This window comes from Halichoerus grypus, chromosome 1 (genome assembly GCF_964656455.1).
Source record: "Halichoerus grypus chromosome 1, mHalGry1.hap1.1, whole genome shotgun sequence".
In the NCBI taxonomy this organism is placed as follows: Eukaryota; Metazoa; Chordata; class Mammalia; order Carnivora; family Phocidae; genus Halichoerus; species Halichoerus grypus.
This window is the reverse complement of record NC_135712.1, coordinates 85,193,170-85,217,436: the sequence shown is the minus strand read 5'-3', so window position 1 is coordinate 85,217,436 and position 24,267 is coordinate 85,193,170. Positions and strand designations below refer to the sequence as shown.

Here is a 24,267-nt window from a genome sequence, read left to right as displayed (position 1 = left end):
TTATTCCTTAAATATCCACACTTCCCAGGTTGCCTTTTTTTTTTTTTTAATTTTTTTATTGTTATGTTAATCCCCATACATTACATCATTAGTTTTAGATATAGTGTTCCATGATTCATTGTTTGTGCATAACACCCAGTGCTCCATGCAGAGCGTGCCCTCCTCAATACCCATCACCAGGCTAACCCATCCTCCCAACCCCCTCCCCTCTAGAACCCTCAGTTTGTTTATCAGAGTCCATTGTCTCTCATGGTTCTTCTCCCCCTCCGATTTCCCCCCCTTCATTCTTCCCCTCCTGCTACATTCTTCTTCTTCTTTTTTTCCTTTCTTAACATATATTGCATTATTTGTTTCAGAGGTACAGATCTGAGATTCAACAGTCTTGCACAATTCACAGCGCTTACCAGAACACATACCCTCCCCAGTGTCCATCACCCAGTCACCCCATCCCTCCCACCCCACCCCCCACTCCAGCAACCCTCAGTTTGTTTCCTGAGATTAAGAATTCCTCATATCAGTGAGATCATATGGTACATGTCTTTCTCTGTTTGACTTATTTCGCTCAGCATAATACCCTCCAGTTCCATCCACGTTGTTGCAAATGGCAAGATCTCATTCCTTTTGATGGCTGCATAATATTCCATTGTATATATATACCACATCTTCTTTATCCATTCATCTGTCGATGGACATCTTGGCTCTTTCCACAGTTTGGCTATTGTGGACATTGCTGCTATAAACATCGGGGTGCACGTAGCCTTTCGGGTCCCTACTTTTGTATCTTTGGGGTAAATACCCAGTAGTGCAATTGCTGGATCATATGGTAGCTCTATTTTCAACTTTTTGAGGAACCTCCATACTGTTTTCCAGAGTGGCTGCACCAGCTTGCATTCCCACCAACAGTGTAGGAGGGTTCCCCTTTCTCCGCATCCCCGCCAACATCTGTCATTTCCTGACTTGTTAATTTTAGCCATTCTGACTGGTGTGAGGTGGTATCTCATTGAGGTTTTGATTTGGATTTCCCTGATGCCGAGCGATATTGAACACTTTTTCATGTGTCTGTTGGCCATTTGGATGTCTTCTTTGGAAAAATGTCTGTTCATGTCTTCTGCCCATTTCTTGATTGGATTCTTTGTTCTTTTGGTGTTGAGTTTGATGAGTTCTTTATAGATTTTGGATACTAGCCCTTTATCTGATATGTCATTTGCAAATATCTTCTCCCATTCTGTCAGTTGTCTTTTGGTTTTGTTGACTGTTTCCTTTGCTTTGCAAAAGCTTTTTATCTTGATGAAGTCCCAATAGTTCATTTTTGCCCTTGCTTCCCTTGCCTTTGGCGATGTTTCTAGGAAGAAGTTGCTGCGGCTGAGGTCGAAGAGGTTGCTGCCTGTGTTCTCCTTTAGGATTTTGATGGACTCCTGTCTCACATTGAGGTCTTTCAACCATTTGGAGTCTATTTTTGTGTGTGGTGTAAGGAAATGGTCCAGTTTCATTCTTCTGCATGTGGCTGTCCAATTTTCCCAACACCATTTGTTGAAGAGACTGTCTTTTTTCCATTGGACATTCTTTCCTGCTTTGTCAAAGATTAGTTGACCATATAGTTGAGGGTCCATTTCTGGGCTCTCTATTCTGTTCCATTGATCTATGTGTCTGTTTTTGTGCCAGTACCATACTGTCTTGATGATGACAGCTTTGTAGTAGAGCTGGAAGTCTGGAATTGTGATGCCGCCAGCTTTGCTTTTCTTTTTCAACATTCCTCTGGCTATTTGGGGTCTTTTCTGGTTCCATACAAATTTTAGGATTATTTGTTCCATTTCTTTGAAGAAAGTGGATGGTATTTTGATGGGGATTGCATTGAATATGTAGATTGCTCTAGGTAGGATTGACATCTTCACAATATTTGTTCTTCCAATCCATGAGCATGGAACGTTTTTCCATTTCTTTGTGTCTTCCTCAATTTCTTTCATGAGTATTTTATAGTTTTCTGAGTACAGATCCTTTGCCTCTTTGGTGAGATTTATTCCTAGGTACCTTATGGTTTTGGGTGCAATTGTAAATGGGATCGACTCCTTAATTTCTCTTTCTTCTGACTTGTTGTTGGTGTATAGGAATGCCACTGACTTCTGTGCATTGATTTTATATCCTGCCACTTTACTGAATTCCTGTATGAGTTCTAGCAGTTTTGGGGTGGAGTCTTTGGGATTTTCCACATAAAGTATCATATCATCTGCAAAGAGTGAGAGTTTGACTTCTTCTTTGCCAATTTGGATGCCTTTGATTTCTTTTTGTTGTCTGATTGCTGTGGCTAGGACTTCCAATACTATGTTGAATAGCAGTGGTGATAGTGGACATCCCTGCCGCGTTCCTGACCTTAGGGGGAAAGCTCTCAGTTTTTCCCCATTGAGAATGATATTCGCTGTAGGTTTTTCATAGATGGCTTTTATGATATTGAGGTATGTACCCTCTATCCCTATACTCTGAAGAGTTTTGATCAAGAAAGGATGCTGTACTTTGTCAAATGCTTTTTCTGCATCTATTGAGAGGATCATATGATTCTTGTTCTTTCTTTTGTTAATGTATTGTATCACATTGATTGATTTGCGGATGTTGAACCAACCTTGCAGCCCAGGGATAAATCCGACTTGGTCGTGGTGAATAATCCTTTTAATGTACTGTTGGATCCTATTGGCTAGTATTTTGGTGAGAATTTTTGCATCCATGTTCATCAGGGATATTGGTCTGTAATTCTCCTTTTTGATGGGGCCAGGTTGCCTTTTGACCATCTTTCTCTGAAAGCTACTCTTCCTCATCAGTGTTGTCCATTTCCTTGTTTAACCACTGTCTCTGAACCGATGACTTCCTAATCAGTGTCTCTCCAGAGCCAAAGATCTGGCCATCTGACTCTGATGTGACTTTTCCTACTTGAACACCTCATAGGTACTTCGAGCTCAGTGTGCCCAGACTCAGTGAATAATCCTCTTTCTCAGAGTTGTCCTTCATCTTGAATTCTAGAGACCTAGAAATCTTTTGGATACTTCTTTCATTCCATGGCTGGTTGGTGACCCAAGTCTGGTTATCTGCACCGCCCAAATGGCTCTGAAGTCCATCCTGTCCTCTCCATAGTAATCTTTCCTTCAAACTTGCCTCCTTGCATCCCAACCAGTGTGCATGCTGCCCCCAGAGTGATCTTTTCAGATGCATGTATCTGTGCATCTGTGGGACTCTGAAGCTTAAATCTCTGGTATCTCCCTTTGTTGCAGGTTGAAGTCCAAATTTTTTTTTTCTTTTTTTGCATGTGATTACAAGGCCTTCCATAATCTGGACCCTTCTAGCCTTTCTGACTCTACTTTTACTCCACTAACTTTGTGCTTTAGATATATCAAACCACTTCTTCATGAAATACACTATGATTTCATACCTTTGTACATGCTGTTTGTCTTTTCTCTCTGGGATGTTTCATTCCTCTCATACTTGTATTCCCTGTGGTCAGCATATCCATCTGTCTATCCATCATCTGTCTATCCATCCACCATCCATCCATCCATCCATTTATCTACCTGTTCCTTCCTTCCGTCCTTCCTTCCTTCCTTCCTTCCTTCCTTCCTTCCTTCATCCATTAATCATCCATCCATTCATACATTCATCCATCATCCATCCATTCATACATTCATCCATCATCCATCCATTCATCATCCATCGATCCATCCATCTGTCCATCCATTCATCTGTTTATTCATCCATCTATCCATCCATCATCCATCCATCCATTGAACAAATATTTGCTGAGCAGTTGCTAAATGCCAGACCTGCTCTTCTTACCTGCCCACAATCTCCACCTCCAGAACTGTCATTTCCTTCTTATGATCCTACCTTTTTCACATCTCTTTTTTTTTTTTTAAAGATTTTATTTATTTATTTGAGAGAGAGAATGAGAGACAGAGAGCATGAGAGGGAGAAGCAGACTCCCTGCCGAGCAAGGAGCCCGATGCGGGACTCGATCCTGGGACTCCAGGATCATGACCTGAGCCGAAGGCAGTCGCTTAACCAACTGAGCCACCCAGGCGCCCTTTTTCACATATCTCTTAATACTCACCAGAATCTATTGAGCTATTTGTTTGCATATATCCTCCCCTACTTTGCTGGTGGGCTGCTCAAGGGATGGACCATGTCTTCATTTACTTTGCAGCCTCAGTGCCATCACAGAGCCTGACCCATGGGCACAGTCATGTTTGCAGACCAAGGAGTTCCCGTTTCTCAAACCCTGTTGATTTCTAGTGGAGACTGAGGCAGGCACAGAGGCGATGGTCTTTGGAAGGAAAACCTAGTGGGTTTTTTTGTTTTTGTTTTTCCTGAAAGGAAGCAAATCTCCAAGTCTAAGGTGTGAATGGCAGAATCAGGGAGAGCTTCGTAGTCTAACAGGTCTTCATGCAGCCCCTCTCCTTCTTTCTCCCTCCACCATCCTGCAGGAATGGAGGAGACAGTGAGGTTGGAACAATTAAAAGCATGCCATAAACTTCGGTAGAGAGATTTCAAGTGACCTCCAGGACTGCTAAATGTGCCTTTGGTACAGGTTTTATTTCATCCCTTTTTTGAGACAGGCACGTGGTGGGGAGAGGAACAGCGGCTCAGAGACCTTGGAGGAGAGGGATTCCAAGAGAGGGGACAAGAATTTGGCATGAGTATTTGGAGAGACAGGTTTTGAGCTAAAGTGTTCAATCATTTTCACATGCTTAAGATGTAAACTATAAACTTATAGTAGAAGCTGTAAAAACTTAATGTGAGAATCACAAAGATGAGTCAGCCTTCAATGCCAAATAATAAAGTGTGGCAAAGGAGACTTAAGACTGGTAAGGGAACAAACTAAAGCAGTAGCAAGGCCTCGATGCTGCCACAACATGTGGCTACTTGGGAAGATGCTGGGCTTTGACCCTCATGCCATGGTGTGCTGGAAATGTGCTCTTTTCTAATCACCGAGAGGACAAACAGTGTAGAAATACGATTTGGGCCATTTGAAACAAAAAAAAAATTTAAATTTTATTTATTTGAGAGAGCGAGCGAGCACAAGCAGGGGGAGCAGCAGAGGGAGAGGGAGAAGCAGACCCCACTGAGCAGGGAGCCCGATGCGGGGCTCCATCCCAGGACCCTGAGATCATGACCTGAGCTGAAGGCAGATGCTTAACTGACTGAGCCACCCAGGTGCCCGAAACAAAAATTTTTATAATCCTATTTGAGGGTAAAATTTTGTGTGTGTCGGAAGGGTAACGAATTATTTCTTTAGCTTAACCACTTGATGGGCATTTATTTCATTGCTGCCACGGACTTCTACCAGAGGTAGAAAATCCACGAAGCCTCAGATGGCAACTAGCCATTAGTTGGTGCTCCAGAAATGTTCAGGGAGGTTAGACTGAGATTTAATATGACCAGAATATCAGCGACTGCTTATCAGTATTTATTTACTCTTTCAACAGTGATTGTTGTGCATGCCCAGGACCAAGCACAGGGACCCAGTGGGTAGCAGGGGGATAAGGGAATAAGAGCCTTCTCTCCAGGAGTCACCATCATCTCTCCAGAGTAGTTCCAGCATTGGGCATGGACTCCAGCCTCTTGGGAGTATGTGCCGATTCGAAGTTGAAATGTCTAGTTCACCTTGATCCCTGGTTCCTTTCCCTTTCCAGAAGTGCTGTCTTGATAACTTGGTGAAAATAATCAGGTAGAACAATAGCGTTGCCCTTCACCTACCTCCATTGACCTGGTCAAGTTCTGGTTTATCCTGGAATCTCTAGTCCAGGTTGAGAATTTCATCTTGGCCTTTTGTAAAATCCGAGAACCTGTGAGATGTATTCTCCCCACTCTTTCCCCATTGTCTATTCTATAGGCTGCATTTTAACAATCTCTTGTTTTCTTTTCAGAAGGTAAGAGGGGCATCTGGTGGAGCTTTACCAAAACGGAGGAATTCCAAGATTTTTTTAGGTAATGTAAATAGTTATCAATAGTGTGCCCAGATTTTCTGTGTGTGTGTATGTGCACGTGCTTATTTGATTTGGAATAATAGGTTATTTATTGCTCTACAATTTAATGATAAGAGGAACCCATTTAACTTGCGATTATCTGCCTCCGCTCTGTGTTTACCTAGTGGCGAAGGATGCTTCTAGCACTCTTAGAGTTGGGTTTAGTGTTCTGAAGCAGTTATACTTACAGTGACTGGAGAGTAATTATGATACTGCTTCTGCTCTCCTTTTTCACTGCCTTGAAAGTAGAGACATTATTTCTTTTTTTAATATTAGCTCAGCTGCAGATTTTATTCAGATTTCACCATTTTTTCCCACTAATGTCCTTTTTTTTTTTTTTTAGGATCCCATGTTGTATTTAGTTGTCATTTTTTTTAATCCTCTCTAATCTTTGATAGTTCCTCAGTTTTTTTTTTTTTTTTGTCTTTAATAATCATGACACTTTTCAAGAGTACTGGCTAGTTATTCTGTAGAATGTTCCTCAGTTCAGGTTCGTCTGGTGTTTCCTCCAAAATCTGAGGTAATGCATTTTTGGCAAGAACACCACAGAGGCGATGTGGCCTCCTCAGTGCATGATACGGGGGGGCCTGTGATGCTGAGATGTCTTCATGTTGGTGCTGTAACCTTGATCCCTTGGTGAGGTGGTGTTGGCTGGGTTTCTCCACTGTGAAGATACAGTGTAATTAATGAATACTTTGGGAGTAATACTTGGAGACTATGCTAATATCTTGTTTCTCCTCAAAGCTTTGCACACTAATTGTATCATCTGCCTGTGGATCTTGCCTGCAGCGGTGATTACTGCGGTGTGTGCCTAGCAGTGATTTTCTTCTCCCTCATTCAGAAAAGCCAAATGAGTACCAGTTTCTGTATCATGTCATCATGCTCATTTTTCATATTAAACTTCTGAAATGCTTTTGCCAGGAGAAAAAGGGACTTGATAATTTTTGACCAAGCAAGTTTATATCCCTAAATGCCTAGGATTATGGTTTGAAAGAAACTTCAAAATCATTTGCATGTTATGATTTCATTTTGGTAAAAAAAAATCTATACACATGTGTATGTGTGTGTATGTATGTGTTTACATGTATGTACACATGTGTGGGTATGTACACACATGTATACATGTATAACTGAGAGTCCAGAAGAGTCTGGCAAAATATATTCCAGATTGTTAATATTGTAGCTCTTTCCTAGTGGTGGGATTGAGGTGATTTTTATTTTCTTCTTTCTGCTTATCTGGTTTAAATTTTTTCTATAACAAACATGTGTTACTGTTGTAATGAAAAGACACATTAATTATTTGAAAAGTTAAGCCATTGGAAACAGTCATGGAGCTGAGTGTCCTTCCTGCTTTGAGTCTCCATTATTGAGTCTCCATTATTCTACACTGGACTTGTGCTTGTTGTTTTCTGTCCTGGTTTTCAGTCGTGGTTTTCTTTGTGAGGCTTATCTACAGTTGGTTTTTCTACCCTGGCCAATCTTTCCCACCTCTCTGTGGTCTTTGAACCACAACCCAAATCAACCAACCAAACCGAAACCAGCTCAGAATGGGCCTCAAAGCTGAAATGATTGGGTGCAATCTGATGCTTTGGTTATTAGCCTTGGGCTCCCTTCTATGAATAGAGATGATGTGACTTCTGAATTAAATGGCATCAACATGGCATTTTCAAAGGTGGAAATAATTAAACATTTTGAATTACTGGTGTTATTTTTCATTTTTCTCTTTGGCTGAATGGAGAAGTCAGCTGGCCTCCTGTCCTTTAACCTTTGTGTCTTTTGCTTAAAGACCTTGCAGTTTGATTTCTCTAGTGATCACTTTGGTGGTAGAGGATATAGTAAAGTAACTATTTTAAGAATTAATCCAAAAGTAAACACTGAGGTTTTGTGCTTCACACTGTGTGGACCTCTTCCATTGCTTCTTGGGAATGCTAACCTACTGTTCCATTTCTGCCGTCTATATCTATAGGCTGCCGTCTGTGTTCACTCAACATTCCATATCTTAGAAAACCACAGAACATACCTAAAAGTTACAGTCCAGCAAATATATTCTGTTTGGACTCCACCAGTTTTTTAAAAAATTTAAATGTAAACACCATTGGTACTTTGGGGCTTGCCTCAGGCCCTGTTCCTCTCTATTGTTTGTTACCCAGATACGTCACACATTGATGTTGGCTGCTTCATCCCAGTAAGAATTTGGTTTTGCAAGTCCAGATTTACAGTTCCCTCGATATGATGCTTCATGTCCCCTAGGAGCAGTCACTTTTCTCTTATTACACTGATCACAGCTGTTTTCAAGCTGATGTGGACTGTACATTCAAGTGAAGTACCATATTATGCTTAGATCTGGCTTATGCAACAGAAAAGTTAAAATATTGGTGACTTTAAATAAGGTAGATGTTTATTTGTCTCTCATGTAGAGGATATCGGGAAGCAGCAAGTCCAGGCTGATGTGATGGCCTCATGTTCATCAGGATCTAGACTCTTCCCCTCCATCTAGACTGCTTCACCTTCCATCCTGCTGTGTGATTCTAACTTCATGGTCACTACATGGTACAAAATGGCTTCTGGAACTCCCACCATTACATCGCCATCCCAGAAAGAGCGAAGAGGAAGGGGGGAAGGACAAAAAAAATATCTAGTCTCCCTGTGGAGTCATCAGCTTCCTTTTGTCAGTCTTCTCACAGACCCTAAGCAACACTTCACTTTACACCTCTCTGGTCAGGACTTGGTCACGTGGTCATACCTTGTGCTGTACAGGAGACTGGGAAGTACATTAAGTTTATTAACCGGCTTCATTGAGTAAAGTCTGTCTGAGGAAGAAGGGGAGAGTGGCCACTGGGAGGCAGCTTGTAGCCTCTGCCACATACTCCTTCCCTAAAAGGGATGTTGGGGTTGTCTCTTCTTGGAGAGGAAGAGAACTCAGAACTCTCTTGCAGTCTCTTTGTTTCTTTGACTAGAAAGCATTTTTTTCATTGCTATTAAAGTGTCATCACGATGCCCATCTTCCCCTCACAAAATAGATGTAGCTGATTAATGCTTTCTCTTGGATAGAAGCTTCTTTTTCCCCAGTCACTTCATGACTTCGTGACCAATTCCTTTTTCACTGGCTCAACAGTGAACATTGAACCCACTGAATCATTCAATTATGACCTTCAATATTGATTCTATAAGGGAAACTGAGCTGGTGCTGAATGGCCTGTCCGTCTCTGGAGCACCATCTTGCCCCTCAACATTCAAGTCACTCTTCCCGATTACCCTGATGTTCATTCAGGTGAAGTCACAGTTAAGGATTCTTCCCTCAGCTCTAGCTCTTGCTGGTGTGTGTGTGGGTGTGTGTGTGTTTAAATCAACAATGACAATTATTAATTTTTGAATCACTTAATTTTATACTTTTTATACTTAGGATTTAAAAAACATTTTTAGAACAATGTTTTTTGGACAAAGCTTAAAATTGAAAAGTTATAAGGGGCTCTATAATGAAAAGTAAGTCTTTTTCGCTTCTCTGCCTCCTAGCTTACTTGGTTACTCTCCCCAGAGACAAATAGTATTTTCTATTTGCACATTCTTATATATCTTGTATATTCTTCCAGCCATAGTATAATATATACCATGCTTTTAGACTTTTTTCCTCTAGGCAGTTGGGACCATTAACACTTAGTTTCCAAACTGTGCTCTGAGGCACCCAAGGGTGCTACAGTGAACTCACAGGTGCACCACAGGGTATTTTAACACTTCAAGGGAACAGCAGTGATACTTGAACATTGCATGAAGTATTAGCATGGCGTAGTTTTACTATCGGAGAATCCTAAATTCCTTTCAGTGACTTCACCTCTTTGTGGAGCAGATGTTTTGGTGGTTTCTATGGTAAAAGGCAGGTACCATGTGAAAAATAAATGTGGAACGGGACATGAGGGAGGCTGTGTTCCTTTTGATTCAGAAAGAAGCTGTGCAGTGTCCAACAGGGGCACACATCCCGTTAGCAAGGGATTGTGGTGATTTAAGAGTGAAATAAAACATTTCTGCCTTTCCATTTATGTATATTATTTTTTTCAAATGGTTACTAAGTCATTAGAACATAAATACTTATTAAGTTGTTTGGACCCAACTACTAAACAAACAGAGCTATTGGGCATTTCTTTTGGCTTAGGGCCGCTGTGCACTGAGGAAGTGAGTAGCTCTGTGTCAATGTTTTTAAGCTAGAGAGGGACACTGTTAGGTTATCTTTTAAAGGATAACTTACACCGATAGGGGAGATTGTGAATTTTTAGACTCAGCTAATACAAAACTTACTGTTTTATGAGATGGAAGGAGAGAAAGGGGGTGGATATTAGGGAGTCCAGGATCTTCAAAGAAATACCCCAGGACTCATGATGTGGTTCTGGCCTAATCTTACATATTTTTTACAGTCAAGCTACAAATGTGTATAGATGTGTAAATAACTGCTAAGGCATTTAGTGCAGATCTTTGGTATGTCATTAAAACAGTGTTAAATACTCACATTTTTATTGGCTTCCCCACCTTCCCACCAACTTTCAGAAATAGGAGTAAAGGAGTCAAGTTCTTTTGTGTCTGAAGTCTCGGACATTGAAGAACCACCACTAAAACTCAGAGAGCTTAAATTTCCACTTTTTTGGTTTTAGCCCTAGCATTCATACTTGATGAGAAATGGGTTGAAAACAGAGCATTTGTGGAAAGTTCTAGGAATGGGCCTGTTCAGGAAACTCAGCTGTATATATAAGGGCCAGAAGGTTCTAGTAAACTCCATTTTGCCACTTCCCTCTGAAGTAGGTCCCAGACCAGGGTCTGTGTTCAAGGAGGTTTGCCCCATACCTTCTTGTGAGGGTAAATGGTTGGTCAGATTTCACGGCACTAGATCAGCCAGACTTCTCTCACCTTGAGCACACAGATTAGTCAATCTGGTCAGGCCGGGGAGAACTCTGAGCTGGGTGTCCGAGTCCTGGTTTGATTTAAGGGTCTTCCATGGTGCTGCTTCTCAGCTTAAGTGAGATGCTTCTTGGAAATGGCTGTGGTACCAGCCACTTCTCCCAAGGATCTGAGAGGATCACTGAAGTTGAATTGGGAAGAAATTATTAAAAACATTTTTTTTTAATTTAGAAAAAGAGTCCAGTCAGGTATTGCAAGTTAATAGCCATAGTGGAAAGTAGCTGCTGGGAGAGGTTGGGAGGTCCTAGTCCTACTGGTCCCTAGGGTATAATTTCTCTGTAGGTTCCTCAACTAGATATTTTTGGGGTGGTAAGACTCTAATTAGGGAAATTTAGAACTTACAGATTTATACTTAGGATTGTGGGGTCATATATATTTAGGAGAAATCTTAGATTTGTCCCTTAAAACCAGAGTGTAACTTACTTCTGTGACTTTTCCTTAATTTGGATAAAGATGTTTGGGAAGGATCACGGTCCCCTTCTATCCCATTGAATTAAAAATAAAAATAAAAGCAACTATAGATGGAGTATAAAGAAGCCCAAAAAAGTTCTTGCTTTTTTACACAACAGCAGTTGTGCTTATTTTTAAGCACATACCCGTTACCAATTAAAAAAACCCCAAACCCACAACCACCCTTTGGAGACTCCTGCTTTGCCGTTGTCCCTAGCATATTGGGGCTTTTAAGTTCCTGAAGTCTCCTTTCATTGATACTTAGTGCGTGAGTGGTGTGTGCTGGGTACTGTGCAGGGGCTGGGCATATGCAAGGTGAACAAGATCTGTTTCCTGCACTGACAGTTTACAGTCTAGAAGCCTTTGAAGTTCATATGTTCTCCATCCTGAGATCACAGAGCAGGATCCCTGGGACGAGCCAAAGGGAGGGGAGGGCACTTGTGATTATGTTGGTTGTCAGGAGTGTAGGGAAGGGGGTGATGGTGATGATGGTGGCTGCTCTCTATGGAGCCCCAACACCTGCCAGATCCTACACCAGATGCCTTAAAACATTATCTTGTCTAATCCTCGCAGCAATCTTGTGGGGGCAGATATTGTTCATAGCGTGCTCCTGAGGAAAATAAACTCGGAAAGACCTTGCCCAGGGTTACATAGTAAATGACAGAGCGGGATTTTTTTAGACATAGTTTATCATTGTGTCTGGCCAGGTAAGACTTGACTTAGTATTAAGTGAGTGTGTTTTCTGTGGACAAGAGAAGCTTAGATAATATGTAATATGAGCCGAATCTGTACACAAAAACAAAAGAGTTGTACTTCCGTTCCTTAAACTTGTTATAAAAGATATAATAAAAATTTAAGAATAGAAAAATGCTCACACACTCACTGTTTTCATTTGTTCGGATTTCCTTCTATTTCTCGTCTATGAGCGTAACTTTTACGAAGTTGTCTTTACAGTGAAGGTGAATTTTGTATTTTTAACATTGACGTAGCATAAATATTTCCATGTTTCTACATAGTCTAAATAAGTATCATTTAAATAATACTCTACTGGGTTGAACACCATTCTCATTGAACATTTAGGTTCTGATTTTTAAAATTATAGGTATTGGGGCATTCAAATTTTTATGACGTATAGAATGTCTGTCTTTATTTGAACCATTTCCTTTAAGTAAATGCCTTTTGTTACTTTTTTAAAAAATTGAAGATCTAATTGCTTTTATTACATGACTCATGAATTGGGCAGCATCCCATCTAGCAAATAACGCTTTTAACGACTTCTTAAACTCTTAGAATCATCTTTAACATTGCCTTTTGTCAAACTGACCTATTATGCTATCTAATAATGTTGGCTATTTATTTTGGCATTTCTGATTCTTATTATTTGGAATCTTTTATTAAATTGTTGAGACCGTGTTTTCCCTGTATCTCATTTTCCACTGTCTCCTTTTGAGAATTCAGGAGAACTGTACACAAAAAGATACTAGGTTTTTGGTTGGAGGCAAACAACAAGGTAATAACAGAACGTAGATCCTTTGGTTCTCAGGTGGTTGCTTCATCTAGGAAAATAACTTTTGTCTGTCTACAGACCTGTGTTTGTGTACCTGTTTATGTGTGATGTGAGTGGAATATGGCTCAATAGCTCCTTGTCACCATAGTTCCAAACATCTAAATATACAAACCTGATCTGGGATGCTGGCATCCATGTGAATGTAAGGCTGACATGTCCATGTAAATATTGTGACAAGACATTTCCTTGAGCCTTCACTTAACCTTCACCAGAGATTAGCCAAGCAAACAGGTGATGACTTGATACATAGCAGGCTAGAGGAGCTCAGTTTTCTTACTGAAAATTCTGCACAGCCTGAGGACAACAGGACTACTTATATTATGGGGTTTTCCCCTCTGATTTACGATACAATATCTTAATAACTCCTAGAGGAGGATGGGGAGAGAGAGACAGAGACAGAGAGAGGGAGATTGAGATTTTGTTTTTAAATAGTAGCTATCACTTACTGACTACCTATTATGTGCCAGGTCTCTTGTCCACAATTTCTTATTTATTCCTCGTATAAGCTTTGTGAGATAAGAGATATTATCTCCATTCTGCAAATGGGGAAACTAAGGATTAGAGACTTTGTGACTTGCTCAAAGTTACATTAAATTTTGGAGCTGGAATTGAACCTTGGTTTATGTATGCTGAAACCCCGTACTTTCTTCCATATTACAGTGTTGTGAAAAACATTCCAGTCCATTTCTTATGCAGTCAGGAGCCAGGTGCCCAACAGATCAGAATGAACCATTTACTCCTTTAAAAGTCTTTACAAATTGAATATCTAGCACATGTGTCTATTTTAATTGTAAAGCTGTGTGATCAGTCTCAGTCTTTATACATCTGTCAGTTATTAATAAGTATTCATAACTTAGGAAAGATAGTAGGCCTTTTACTCCTGGTTTGGGGCAGACGGATGGTCGTCAGAGGAGGGAATCGTAAATGTCATGCTGTTGGTTTGTCATTCCTGTGGATCTCTGGCTTTCGCAGTGAGTCCTGCCTTGGTGTAGAATGTTCTCTCTTCACTTCTTGTTCTTTGTTTTTGTTTTTTCCTCAGATCTAGATACTGATGACGATTTAAATAGCGACGATTATGAATATGAAGACGAAGCCAAACTTGTTATATTCCCAGACCACTATGAAATAGCACTACCAAATATTGAGGAGTTACCAGCCCTGGTCAGTGAGTGTGCACGGCTGCTAGCTAGATGCGCGTGACTCTCTGTGTCAGGTGTGTGTGCGTGTGTGGTGTGTGTGCACTCGGGGGGTGGGGAAGGCAGGTTGAATGAGAGGAGGAGAAGAACGAGAACGAACATGAGCATATTGCTTCTTCTCTGTGAAAGGGTCTTGCAGGGTGAGGTTTTAGTAGAGTTCGGCCAGATACCCTCTCCTGCGCGTTTTTTTCCATTGCTGTGTGGGCCTCTAAGTATATAAACATTGGGCTGGTCTCTCCCCTGTGGCCTGGCCTCCCCCGCTTCCCCATGGTGGGTTGCCCCCTCCCCCACGGTGGGCTGGCCTCCCCTCGGTGGGCTGGCCCCTCCCCCTCGGTGGGCTGGCCCCTCCCCCTCGGTGGGCTGGCCCCTCCCCCACGGTGGGCTGGTTTCTTGCCCCTTGTAACTCACAGTCTGTCGCTTAGATTTTCACACTGTGCCCCTGAGATGTACAGGGGCTGTTGGAGAGGGGTGTCTTCTGATCAGAGGAATGGCTATATTTTTATCTCTTCTGCATATTAGCCTTCCACGTGAGATTTTGTTTGGGAAAAATAAGGGTTTCTCTGCCAAAGCAACAGCAACACGGTTATAAAAATAACTAAACGTTTACAAATCACAGGTCTGCAGGAGCTCCGTGGTAATGTGAGACTCCTTGAAAGTTTTGTTCCTCATGAAGACTAAAACTACTTTCTAGGTTTTAGCGTTTAGATTTAGTGGTGAATTTTTTTTTTCTCTTCCCTTCCCTTGATTTTCGTGGAGCAACATTCACCTTCCTGAATGACATGAAGCTGGGGGTGGCAAGGGAGGTGAGGAAGCCACGTTCTGTTGTACTTTGATCCCGTAAGGAGGCGCGGAGCTCCTATAAGGACCCAAGCATTTTCCCTGTTCTTTCCTCCTGTCCTGTATTGTCTCTCCCACCCCATCCTTCTCTCCTTTGTTCTTTTCCCTTTCTTTTCCTCTCTCCCACTCTGTGCACACCCTGACTTCTCAGAGCCTGGCCCCCGGGAGCAGGAGGGTCAGGGTCCGTGGAGTTTAGACATGCTAGCTCTCTTCTTCCCTCCCCGCACTCCCCCAGAACAAAAGCCAGGTGTTTAGGTCTGGGAATCCTCAGGACATTGTGTGACTTTGTATCTACAGCCACCTGCTCACTTGCTTCTGCCAGGAGGGGGGGTGTGTTTGTGCTTGGGGTTCCCATGTCATTAGAGACCAGGTTTCTACCATTCAACCTCTTTTGCCCCTGACCTACTTTCTACCTAAATATAAGACCATAGAAATGAAAATGTTGTGTATTTAGCTACTGTAGCTCTTTCCTCTAATTATTATACGTGACATATCCTTTTTTAGTGCTAAGTGCACAATGTTTAGCAGTGCATAGAGAATTAAATTACCTCTCCTTTCTCCAGTTCCCTGTGTTGACTCATGTGGCCGTTACCAAGGATAAAATGTATGAGTGGGCAAAATGGTCTTACCTCGTCCCATTACCTGAAATTATATACTAAAGCTTGTATCTCCATGATACTGAGAGTTCTTGCTACCTGCCCTTGTTTAATATAACTCTTACGTCTGCTGTCAGAAAAGAAATAAAGAAGCACACTGTGAATAAATGTCACGAGAAATGATTTTTCTCTCACTCACTTATGAAGGAGAAGCCTTTATGTGAAAAAGTTAATGGAGCCTTTAAGTGGTTTTTAATTATTCCTATATTCAGAATATAATTCAAAGTGTGAATGCTTTTATTTAAATAAAAGTGAAGAGTCATAGAAATCTGAATCCCTCAATATATGTTATAATTTTTAATACAGTCTTTTAGCATCAAGAAATACATAAAAATTTTCTAAAGAAGGAGAGGGAGAATTATTTGAAAGTTGGGGTGGAGAAATTGAAGGAAAAGCTTGGGTTTATCTGATGGTTACTGATAGGATTTATTTATATATCAGGTGCTAGTTCCTATCTTTTCATGCTTCTGCTACATTTTTTGGTGTTTGATATTCTCGTTTTAAGCTTTGAAAGATTTTATTTATTTATTTATTTACTTACTTATTTATTTATCTGAGAGAGAGTGAGTGAGCAAGTGTGTGTGTGTGTGAGAGAGAGCGAGATAGAGACTGAGCAGGGGGAGAGGGAGAAGCAGACTCTCCATTGAGCAGGGAGCGCGACCTGGGGCTTGATCCCAGGACCCTGGGATTATGACCTGAGCCGAAGGCAGACTCTTTTTTTAAGCTTTTAAATAACAAAAATTATTGAGCTGAAAATCACCCAACCAGATGACTCTTCCTTCATCTTTTGAGCTTTTCTCAGCTCAGAAAAAATTCTGTTTCAGATAAGAACTCTGTGGATTCTACCAGAAAGTTAAACCACCTCTCAGTGATGTGGAGTTTGAAGAGACATAGCATTTGGAGCTCAGTAGAGATCTTATAGCCTGAAATCCAATGGCTCATTTTAGACATCAGGAACTCAAGCAATGGTGTGCTTGTAAATATTTAGCAACCAGCTCCCTGGGGGAAAGGCCTGCTTTGTAGTGTTTGATGATTTCCATGGTGTTAATATTCCCACCGTGGCTGATTTCAGACTAACAGATGTCTCGAAAGCAGTGTTGAAAAGAGAGTCTACAGTAGCATACCATTATATAGAATTCCCGCCAGTCACATAACGTAAATGTAAATAACCTCAAGAGCACACAGAAACTCGTAAGATATAGTAGAACAGGAATTGAAGAGTTTTGAGTGTTTGTTACTTTTTAAAAATATATTTTACTTGATTGTAAATTTTTATAATTTAATTTTCAATAATGGCCGTGTTTAACAACCATCTTGCAGAATTTCTTAAAATTTAACAATCAATTCTGTGAGCCAGTTTGAGTCAGTTCCAGAACACTACTGAATTTGAGGCCTAGGAGGCCTGGGATGGAGCCAAGACTAGTACCAAGTTTTTTTTTCTCTTCATTCTAGACAACAAATCCAGGGAAAGGCAATTCATGGCATAATTATAGGATAATAGATCCTGATCTTCAGCTATGATCCATATGAAGGGCCGCTAAGTGATTTCAGATGATACTCTGAAAACACTAGATCAGTATTTCGTAGTGGCCCAGAAATTTGAGGAAATTTTGTTGAGTGTCACCAAGAAGTATATTCAAAGAAAAGAGAGAATATTGTATTCAAATCTTGATCAACATTATTGTGCACTGCAGAGAAGATTCAGAGGAGGACAGAGAAGGGACTGAGATAGTCATTGAAGCAACCAGGAGATTGTAATAACAGACCAGACTGAAAAGCTTGGGATGTGTGGCCCGAGTGCTAAGGCAGCCGAAACCTGGAGGATCAGGAGGGGGTTTGTGGTGACCTCAACCCTGTTTTCTAGGGGCACTCCTGGAAGGAAGTGGGAGATTAACTTTGATAATTGAAAGGAAAGGCTAATTGTCTAAAAGTGCTTGTGTTGAGAGATGAGTGGGACTATCTCTTTTAAAAGGTTTAAATCTATTTATGGCTGCCTGGTGTGTCATGGAATATAAGCTTTCTGAGGGCAGAGACCTCTTCCTTATTCCTGACTGTGCCTTGCTCAGTGCCATCCATCGGTAGTGCCTTGGAGAGTTTTAAGCTGCAGCAGGAGAGGATGTGATATTCCCAGCAGACCAGTCTGGCTGCTGTGCAGAGGAGGGGGCAGGCGTGGGAGAAAGGAACCTGCAAGGAGGCTGCTGTGTGGCCGTCTGGGTGAGCTGTGTTAGTGGCTGGGACCAAGACGAGTGTGACTGAAGTTGAGAAGAGGAAGGTTCCAAACAGATTCTGGATGCAGCAGTGAGAGCAATTGCTCATGGGCTGGGTGGGCGGGGGACGGCAGCTGAGGGAGCTTCCTTCATGGTCTTTTAATGAGTTCTAGGGCTACCCAGGGGAAAACACTCTGCATGAAGTTCAGCTAATTGTGCAGGATGTTAGGGATGTAGAATACAAACCTTGGTTTAAAAACTTTTTTAAACCATCCAGTGGCTTTTGTTGTATTCAGAGTTGGGCATCCATTGCCACCATCTCCTTGTGGAATATTCTCATCACCCCTTCACCTGTCATCCCTTTCAGCCTCTGGCAATCACTCATCTACTTTCTGTCTTGATGGATTTGCCTATTCTGGACATTTCATATAAATGGAATCATACATTATACATAGTTCTTTGTGGCTGGTCTTTTTTACTTAGCATGTATTTATTTTCAAGGTTCATTCATGTTGTGGCATGTATCAGGACTTCCTTCCTTTTTATTGCTGAATAACATTTCATTGTGTGGACATAAGACATTTTATTTATCCATTTGTCATTAATGGGCATCGGGGTTGTTTCTGCTTTTTGGCTATTCTAAATAATGTTCTGTGAACATCTGTATGTAAGTTTTTGCATGGGCACATATTTTCATTTTTCTTGGATATATACCTAGGAGTCGAATTGCTAGGTTATATATGCGGTAACTCAGTTTAACCATTTGTGGAACTGCCAAACTGTTTGCCAAAGTGGCTGCCCCATTTTACATTCCCACCAGAATATGTTTTTTTTTTTTTTTAGATTTTATTTATTTATTTGACAGAGAGAGACACACAGAGAGTGGGAACACAAGCGGGGGGAGTGGGAGAGGGAGAAGCAGGCTTCCCGCTGAGCAGGGAGCCCGATGGGGGGCTCGATCCCAGGACCCTGGGATCATGACCTGAGCCGAAGGCAGATGCTTAATGACTGAGCCACCCAGGCGCCCCGCACCAGAATATGTTTTTAAAGACAGCTAGAAATAGTTGTTATAGCATTTAGCAAATAGCAAATGTGGTGATATGCATATGTGCCGGATTAATCGGGTTTAGGAGAAAGCAGAGAATTTGCACCCCCTTCCCCTGTGGTCAGTTGGTGCCAAGCTGGACATCACAGATTTGCTCATGATGTTGACTGACCTGGCACAGAGACACCTAGGCATGTCCCCGTCCAGGGTCACATTTGCACCAGATTAAGAAATGGAGCCATGCTGCTTGCATTCCATTCAAATGCCCTTGACCGCATGCCATTGTGTGATGAGTTGAGGATATTGGATATCTGGGTGTATATTTGTTAGGAGGAAAACATACCACTTGGGTAAATCCTAGGCATTCCTGTAGCTAATTTCACTCTTGTAAATCATTCACCAAATACTTTTTACTCTGCTTGCTAAGAAATTGTTAAATCTGACTCATCTGCTTGGGTTTACAGACTGGATTGGGTTCCTTGCTATCTTGTATCATTGTCAATACTGCACACTCTAGGTTAGGGACAAACCCTAGCTAGATTCGTGGAGAAAGTGCTGGAATCAGCTAACTAGGATCTTGCACTTATGGTCACTGCTGTCTGAATTTTCTTGGATCAGGCTGTATTTATTAACGAACTTTTAAACTTATTTTCTAGAAGTTGCTATTCTCTCAAACTGTTTTTACATATGACGTCTGGGTTTGTCTTACAGGTAACAATTGCTTGTGATGCGGTTCTCAGCTCAAAATCTCCATATAGAAAGCAGGACCCAGACACATGGGAAAATGAATTGCCGGTATCCAAATATGCCAATAACCTTACCCAGTTGGACAATGGAGTCAGGATTCCTCCGAGGTGAGTGTCAGATAGCGAAATGGAACTTTACCCCTTAAAACTGGCTAAAGGAATATTTACATTTCTATCCCTTCTCTGAATTGGCAGTTATATATATTTTTACCAGATGCCTCTGATTAAAACTAAGCTCAAAATTCTTTCTAAAAGTATCTGTACCTTTGTAGAGGCTGAGCATGGCCAGCCCATACCCCTGAGCTCATCCCCACCCCTTGGCTCTCAGTGGCAAGCACCTGCAGTTCTTTGCTTGAGGGCTTTCCCTGCCTGCTGAGGCCAGGCAGGCCTGTGCATGGGACAGTGAGAAATGCCATGGAGTTAATGCTCCCTCCTGTCCTCCTGGAACAGCCCTCAACCAGTGACTGTGGTGTGGGTGGATAAATACCCTGGACCCTGACCCCTCGAGTGGAGGTCCCCAACTGGACTGAGCCCCAGTTGCCCATGGTGGTCGTCTGCTTGTTGATGTACCTGGACTGGCTTCCTGCCCTTTCCAGTCTTCCTTCCCTCCAGTGCTTCCTGGGATCACCTCCTAAACAAGCCATTTACATTCAAACCTTTGTTTCAGAGTCTGCTTCTAGGGGAATGCAACTTTTACCAGTCTTTGGTTGTCACCTTTGTGGCTGGAATGTTCTTTGGGCTACATTAGCATCTCCTGTTAGGTCTGTTGTGTGGACAGAGGCAGGTGCTCTAGTCTTGTTCAGCCTGCCTCTGCTGCCTTCCCATTCTGTGTGGTTGTAGGGGAAGGCAGGCGACTTCTGGGCCTCAGTTTCTCCCTTTGATAATGGGGTTGGGGATATTGATTTTGAAGGGTGTTGAATAGAATTAGATGATCAGACTTCTGTAGGGTACTTGGCATGTACCTGACATTTAACCTTCAATGAAATTGACATTCTTTATACTTCATTCAGAACTGCTGCATAGTAGGATTTTGTTTAAACGAGTTTTACTAGGTGTGTTTAATGCTTTAGAACTTTACATGTTTACGCACATGGGATCCTTCATGTTTTAGACTTATTTGAGCTCCACTGTCCCTCATGTAGGAATTTGAAGGAAATGACCTCCTCTCCTGACCTCAGGTTCTGTGTTTATTATTTATTTGCCAATTTTTTAAAAGATTATTTGAGAGAGAGCGAGAATGAGAGAGAGGCAGAGGGAGAAGCAGACTCCCTGCTGAGCAGGGAGCCCGATGCGGGGTTTGATCCCAGAACCCTGGGATCATGACCTGAGCCGAAGGCGGACACCTGACCGACTGAGCCACCCAGGCGTCCCACTGTGTCAGTTTTCTAAAGTCAAAGAGCCCTGGTGGAGGCAGGCAGGGTACTGATTGGTCCTGCTGCTCTGGGAGGGGCGACATTAACATTCTGAAGGGAGAAGAGGGGGAAGGAAGCACCGGTTTCCTTTGTTTCACTCACCGTTTCCTGTGACCCCCAGCTTGAGACAGTCCGTTTTCTTGGATGCTAATTTTCTAGCTATGCTTCGTGTTCCAGTGATAGTAACTGCTCTTCACGGACTTTGCAGCGGTTGGAAGTGTGCCAGGTGTGACCTGCGGGAGAACCTCTGGTTGAATCTGACCGATGGCTCCGTGCTGTGTGGGAAGTGGTTCTTCGACAGCTCTGGAGGCAACGGCCACGCGCTGGAGCATTACAGAGACATGGGCTACCCCCTAGCCGTGAAACTGGGAACCATCACTCCTGACGGGGCAGGTGAGTGTGCCCTCACTGACCGTCAGAACTTGCAGGGGCTCCTCTTAGTTGAACCGGTGCCTTCATCCCCAGGGTGGAAGGTGTAGGCTCTGGACACAGCTCAGGTGTGAATCCTGATTCTGCCTCTCGCTGGCAAGTCTTCAAATCCTTCTCAGCTTCAGGTTCCTCATCTTGAGGATGATCGTGGTGGCTCTCTCATGGATCTGTTAATGTGTCTAAAGCATTTAGCCCAGTGCACACAGTAAGGCCTTAATAAAAGTTAGTTGCTACTATTACCTGTTATTACTGTCTTTCTGTATATCTCTTGGCTAAGAGGACAGAGGGGTAGGAACCAGGACTTGTGAAGTGAACAGGGATAAACAAGTCCACCATTAGAACTGTAGAGGGAAGCCCTAGAATTCATTATGGGGGTGAGCATCATTTTAGAAACGAATGGAAACATTAAGGAAAGGGATTTTGAAGGATGTTGTGTGTCAGAGTCCCCGACAGCGATCGGCAGCAAAGGATTAGACTTGGTTCCTACTTGTATTGTCAGCTTCAGAATTGGTTCTCTTTCTGTATGTTCTCACACCGTATGCTCTCAAATGTTAGTTTTTGGCCACGTTTGTACAAAACCTCTACACAAGCCAGGGTGAATCCTACGAATTCCAGAATCTGAAGAGGAAATTCGGGACATGCAGTTGGATTGAGGGTTGCAGCACGTCGCTTACAGGTCTTCGCTGTGTTGAATGACTGCTGTGCAAGGCAACCATCATAGGGCTACAGAGGGAAGGGTTTTAATATAGGAGTTCTAGTGGGTAAAATTGTAAGGGGAGAATCATTTGAATGTGTCTCCTTTTTTCTTTTTTTTAAGATTTATTTATTTAGAGACAGCGCGCATGCAAGTGTGAGCGTGTGGATGGGGGGGGTGGGTTGCAGGCAGAGGGAGAAGGAGAGAGAATCCCAAGCAGACTCCGTGCTGAGTGTGGAGCCTGGCACAGGGCTTGATCCCACTACCCTGAGATTACAACCTGAGCGGAAACCAAGAGTCAGATGCCTAACTGACTGCGCCATCCAGGCGCCCTGAATGTGCCTCCTTTCTATGTTGTTTTTTGTAGTGCTTTGATAAAACCAGTTATTAGAAGTCCAGTTGCTAGAACAACCTAAGACTACAATTATTTGTATACATGGCTTTGTTCTAAAATTTCAGTTGTTTGAAGCCAGAGCTATGTCTTACTCATCTTTGGGATCCATATAAAATCTTACACGTGGTAGGCGCAAATACTTTTGTTAAATAAACTGACTGGTATGTATTTAAATAATTAGATTCTACTTAAATGTATGCTAATAATAAAGGCAAGGGTTAATTCTGTTCTGATGTCTTTAATTTTCCAGAAGCCTTTTTTCTAGTATGAAACTTATTTTCAAACTATGATTTAGACTTTTTTCTAATTTTCATCTAAAGCTTTTTTCCTTTCAACTTGAGGAAGGAACATTTTATATTTGCCCCTTGATTATACAAGGAGCAGATATTCAGTGTAACATATTTAGAAAACAGAAAGATTTAGAGAAGTAAATAAAAATCACTAGTAATATCATTTGACAAATCACTTCTAACAATTTGGGTATCTCCTTTCAGTTTTGTTTTCTGTTTTAAGGCCTTGATCAATTCTTATACAACCCCCCCAGACTGCCCCTGCCCCACATTTTTACAAAAAAGGAATCACACTGTATAAAGTTCTATTCCTTGTTTTCCTCTGTTTAACATTAAATATATATATATATATTCCATGTCATTAAATACTCTTCAGTATCCCACGATAGTTCCATAAATCATTTCACTATACTCCTGTTATTTGTTATAATTTTTTTGCTATTCTGATGAGCATCCTTGTATATATGGAAATCTTTGGATGTTTGTCTGATGATATATTTAGGATAAATTCTTATGAACAAAGGGTGGAACCTTTAAAATTTTCAGTTGCCGAATTTCTCTTTTAAACAGTTACAGTAATTTACATTCCCATTAGCAGTGTATGAGAATACCCATTTCAGCAAATCTTTGACAACTTTGGATATTCGGCATTTTTAAAAACCTTTGCTAATCTGGTATCTTGTTTTCATTTGCTTTACTAGTGAGGCTGAATATTTTTCATAGTATTTTTGGCCATTTGTAATTCTATTTGTGAATTTCTTAGGTTGATTTTCTAGTAGGCATATGTGTAGGTGTTCCTTATTGGTTTAAAAAAAACTCTTCAGCTGCTAAGACTATTAATTCATTATCTGCCATAGTTAAGTGTTTTTTTTTTTGTTTTGTTTGTAGAGGAGGGAGAACTTTTCCTTATATAATTGAGAGTATTTGAATAAATATTCCTGTTTCGATCATAGAAGGCATAAAACAAACAGCAATGTAGATCCTATAGCCTGTGATGAGAGTTCTTGAATTCATTCACCTGAGATAATGTTCACTTTTTGAAGAAAGATCAGGATTTGATTTCTGCTTGTCTTGTGCAGAGTTGGTTTTAACACAAATGATTATTTTCAGTCTAATTATTATATTAGTTTATGGGATGCATCAATTTTATATTAGTTTCTTTTAGGTCTGTTTAATATTTTGCTAGCTGTAACTCATTTATTTTAAAGCCAAATAAGTTAATGTAAACATGCCTAAAGTTTCTCTTAATGTCTGATGATGAGCCTTGTGGACATTGAGGCCTGGGAGTGCAGGGTGCCCTCTGTCTAGGGGCGGGTAGCCACCTCCTGGTGAAGGTAACACTCCCAATGGTCCCATTTCCGTATTTGCTAGGCTCACTGAGGCTAATTCAACGAG

General features: G+C 41.6%; 1 protein-coding gene across 2 annotated transcripts in view; it reads left to right on the top strand.

Moving 5' to 3' along the window:
- USP13 (ubiquitin specific peptidase 13) overlaps positions 1-24,267 on the top strand; it is a 128,674-nt gene that overhangs the window by 28,828 nt on the left and 75,579 nt on the right. For both annotated transcript variants that reach the window (XM_036115935.2, XM_036115933.2), the window contains exons 3-6: positions 5,907-5,967; positions 14,006-14,127; positions 19,619-19,761; positions 21,274-21,458. In XM_036115935.2, the coding sequence (XP_035971828.1) occupies positions 5,907-5,967; positions 14,006-14,127; positions 19,619-19,761; positions 21,274-21,458 (511 nt within the window). The remainder of the gene's footprint in view (positions 1-5,906; positions 5,968-14,005; positions 14,128-19,618; positions 19,762-21,273; positions 21,459-24,267) is intronic.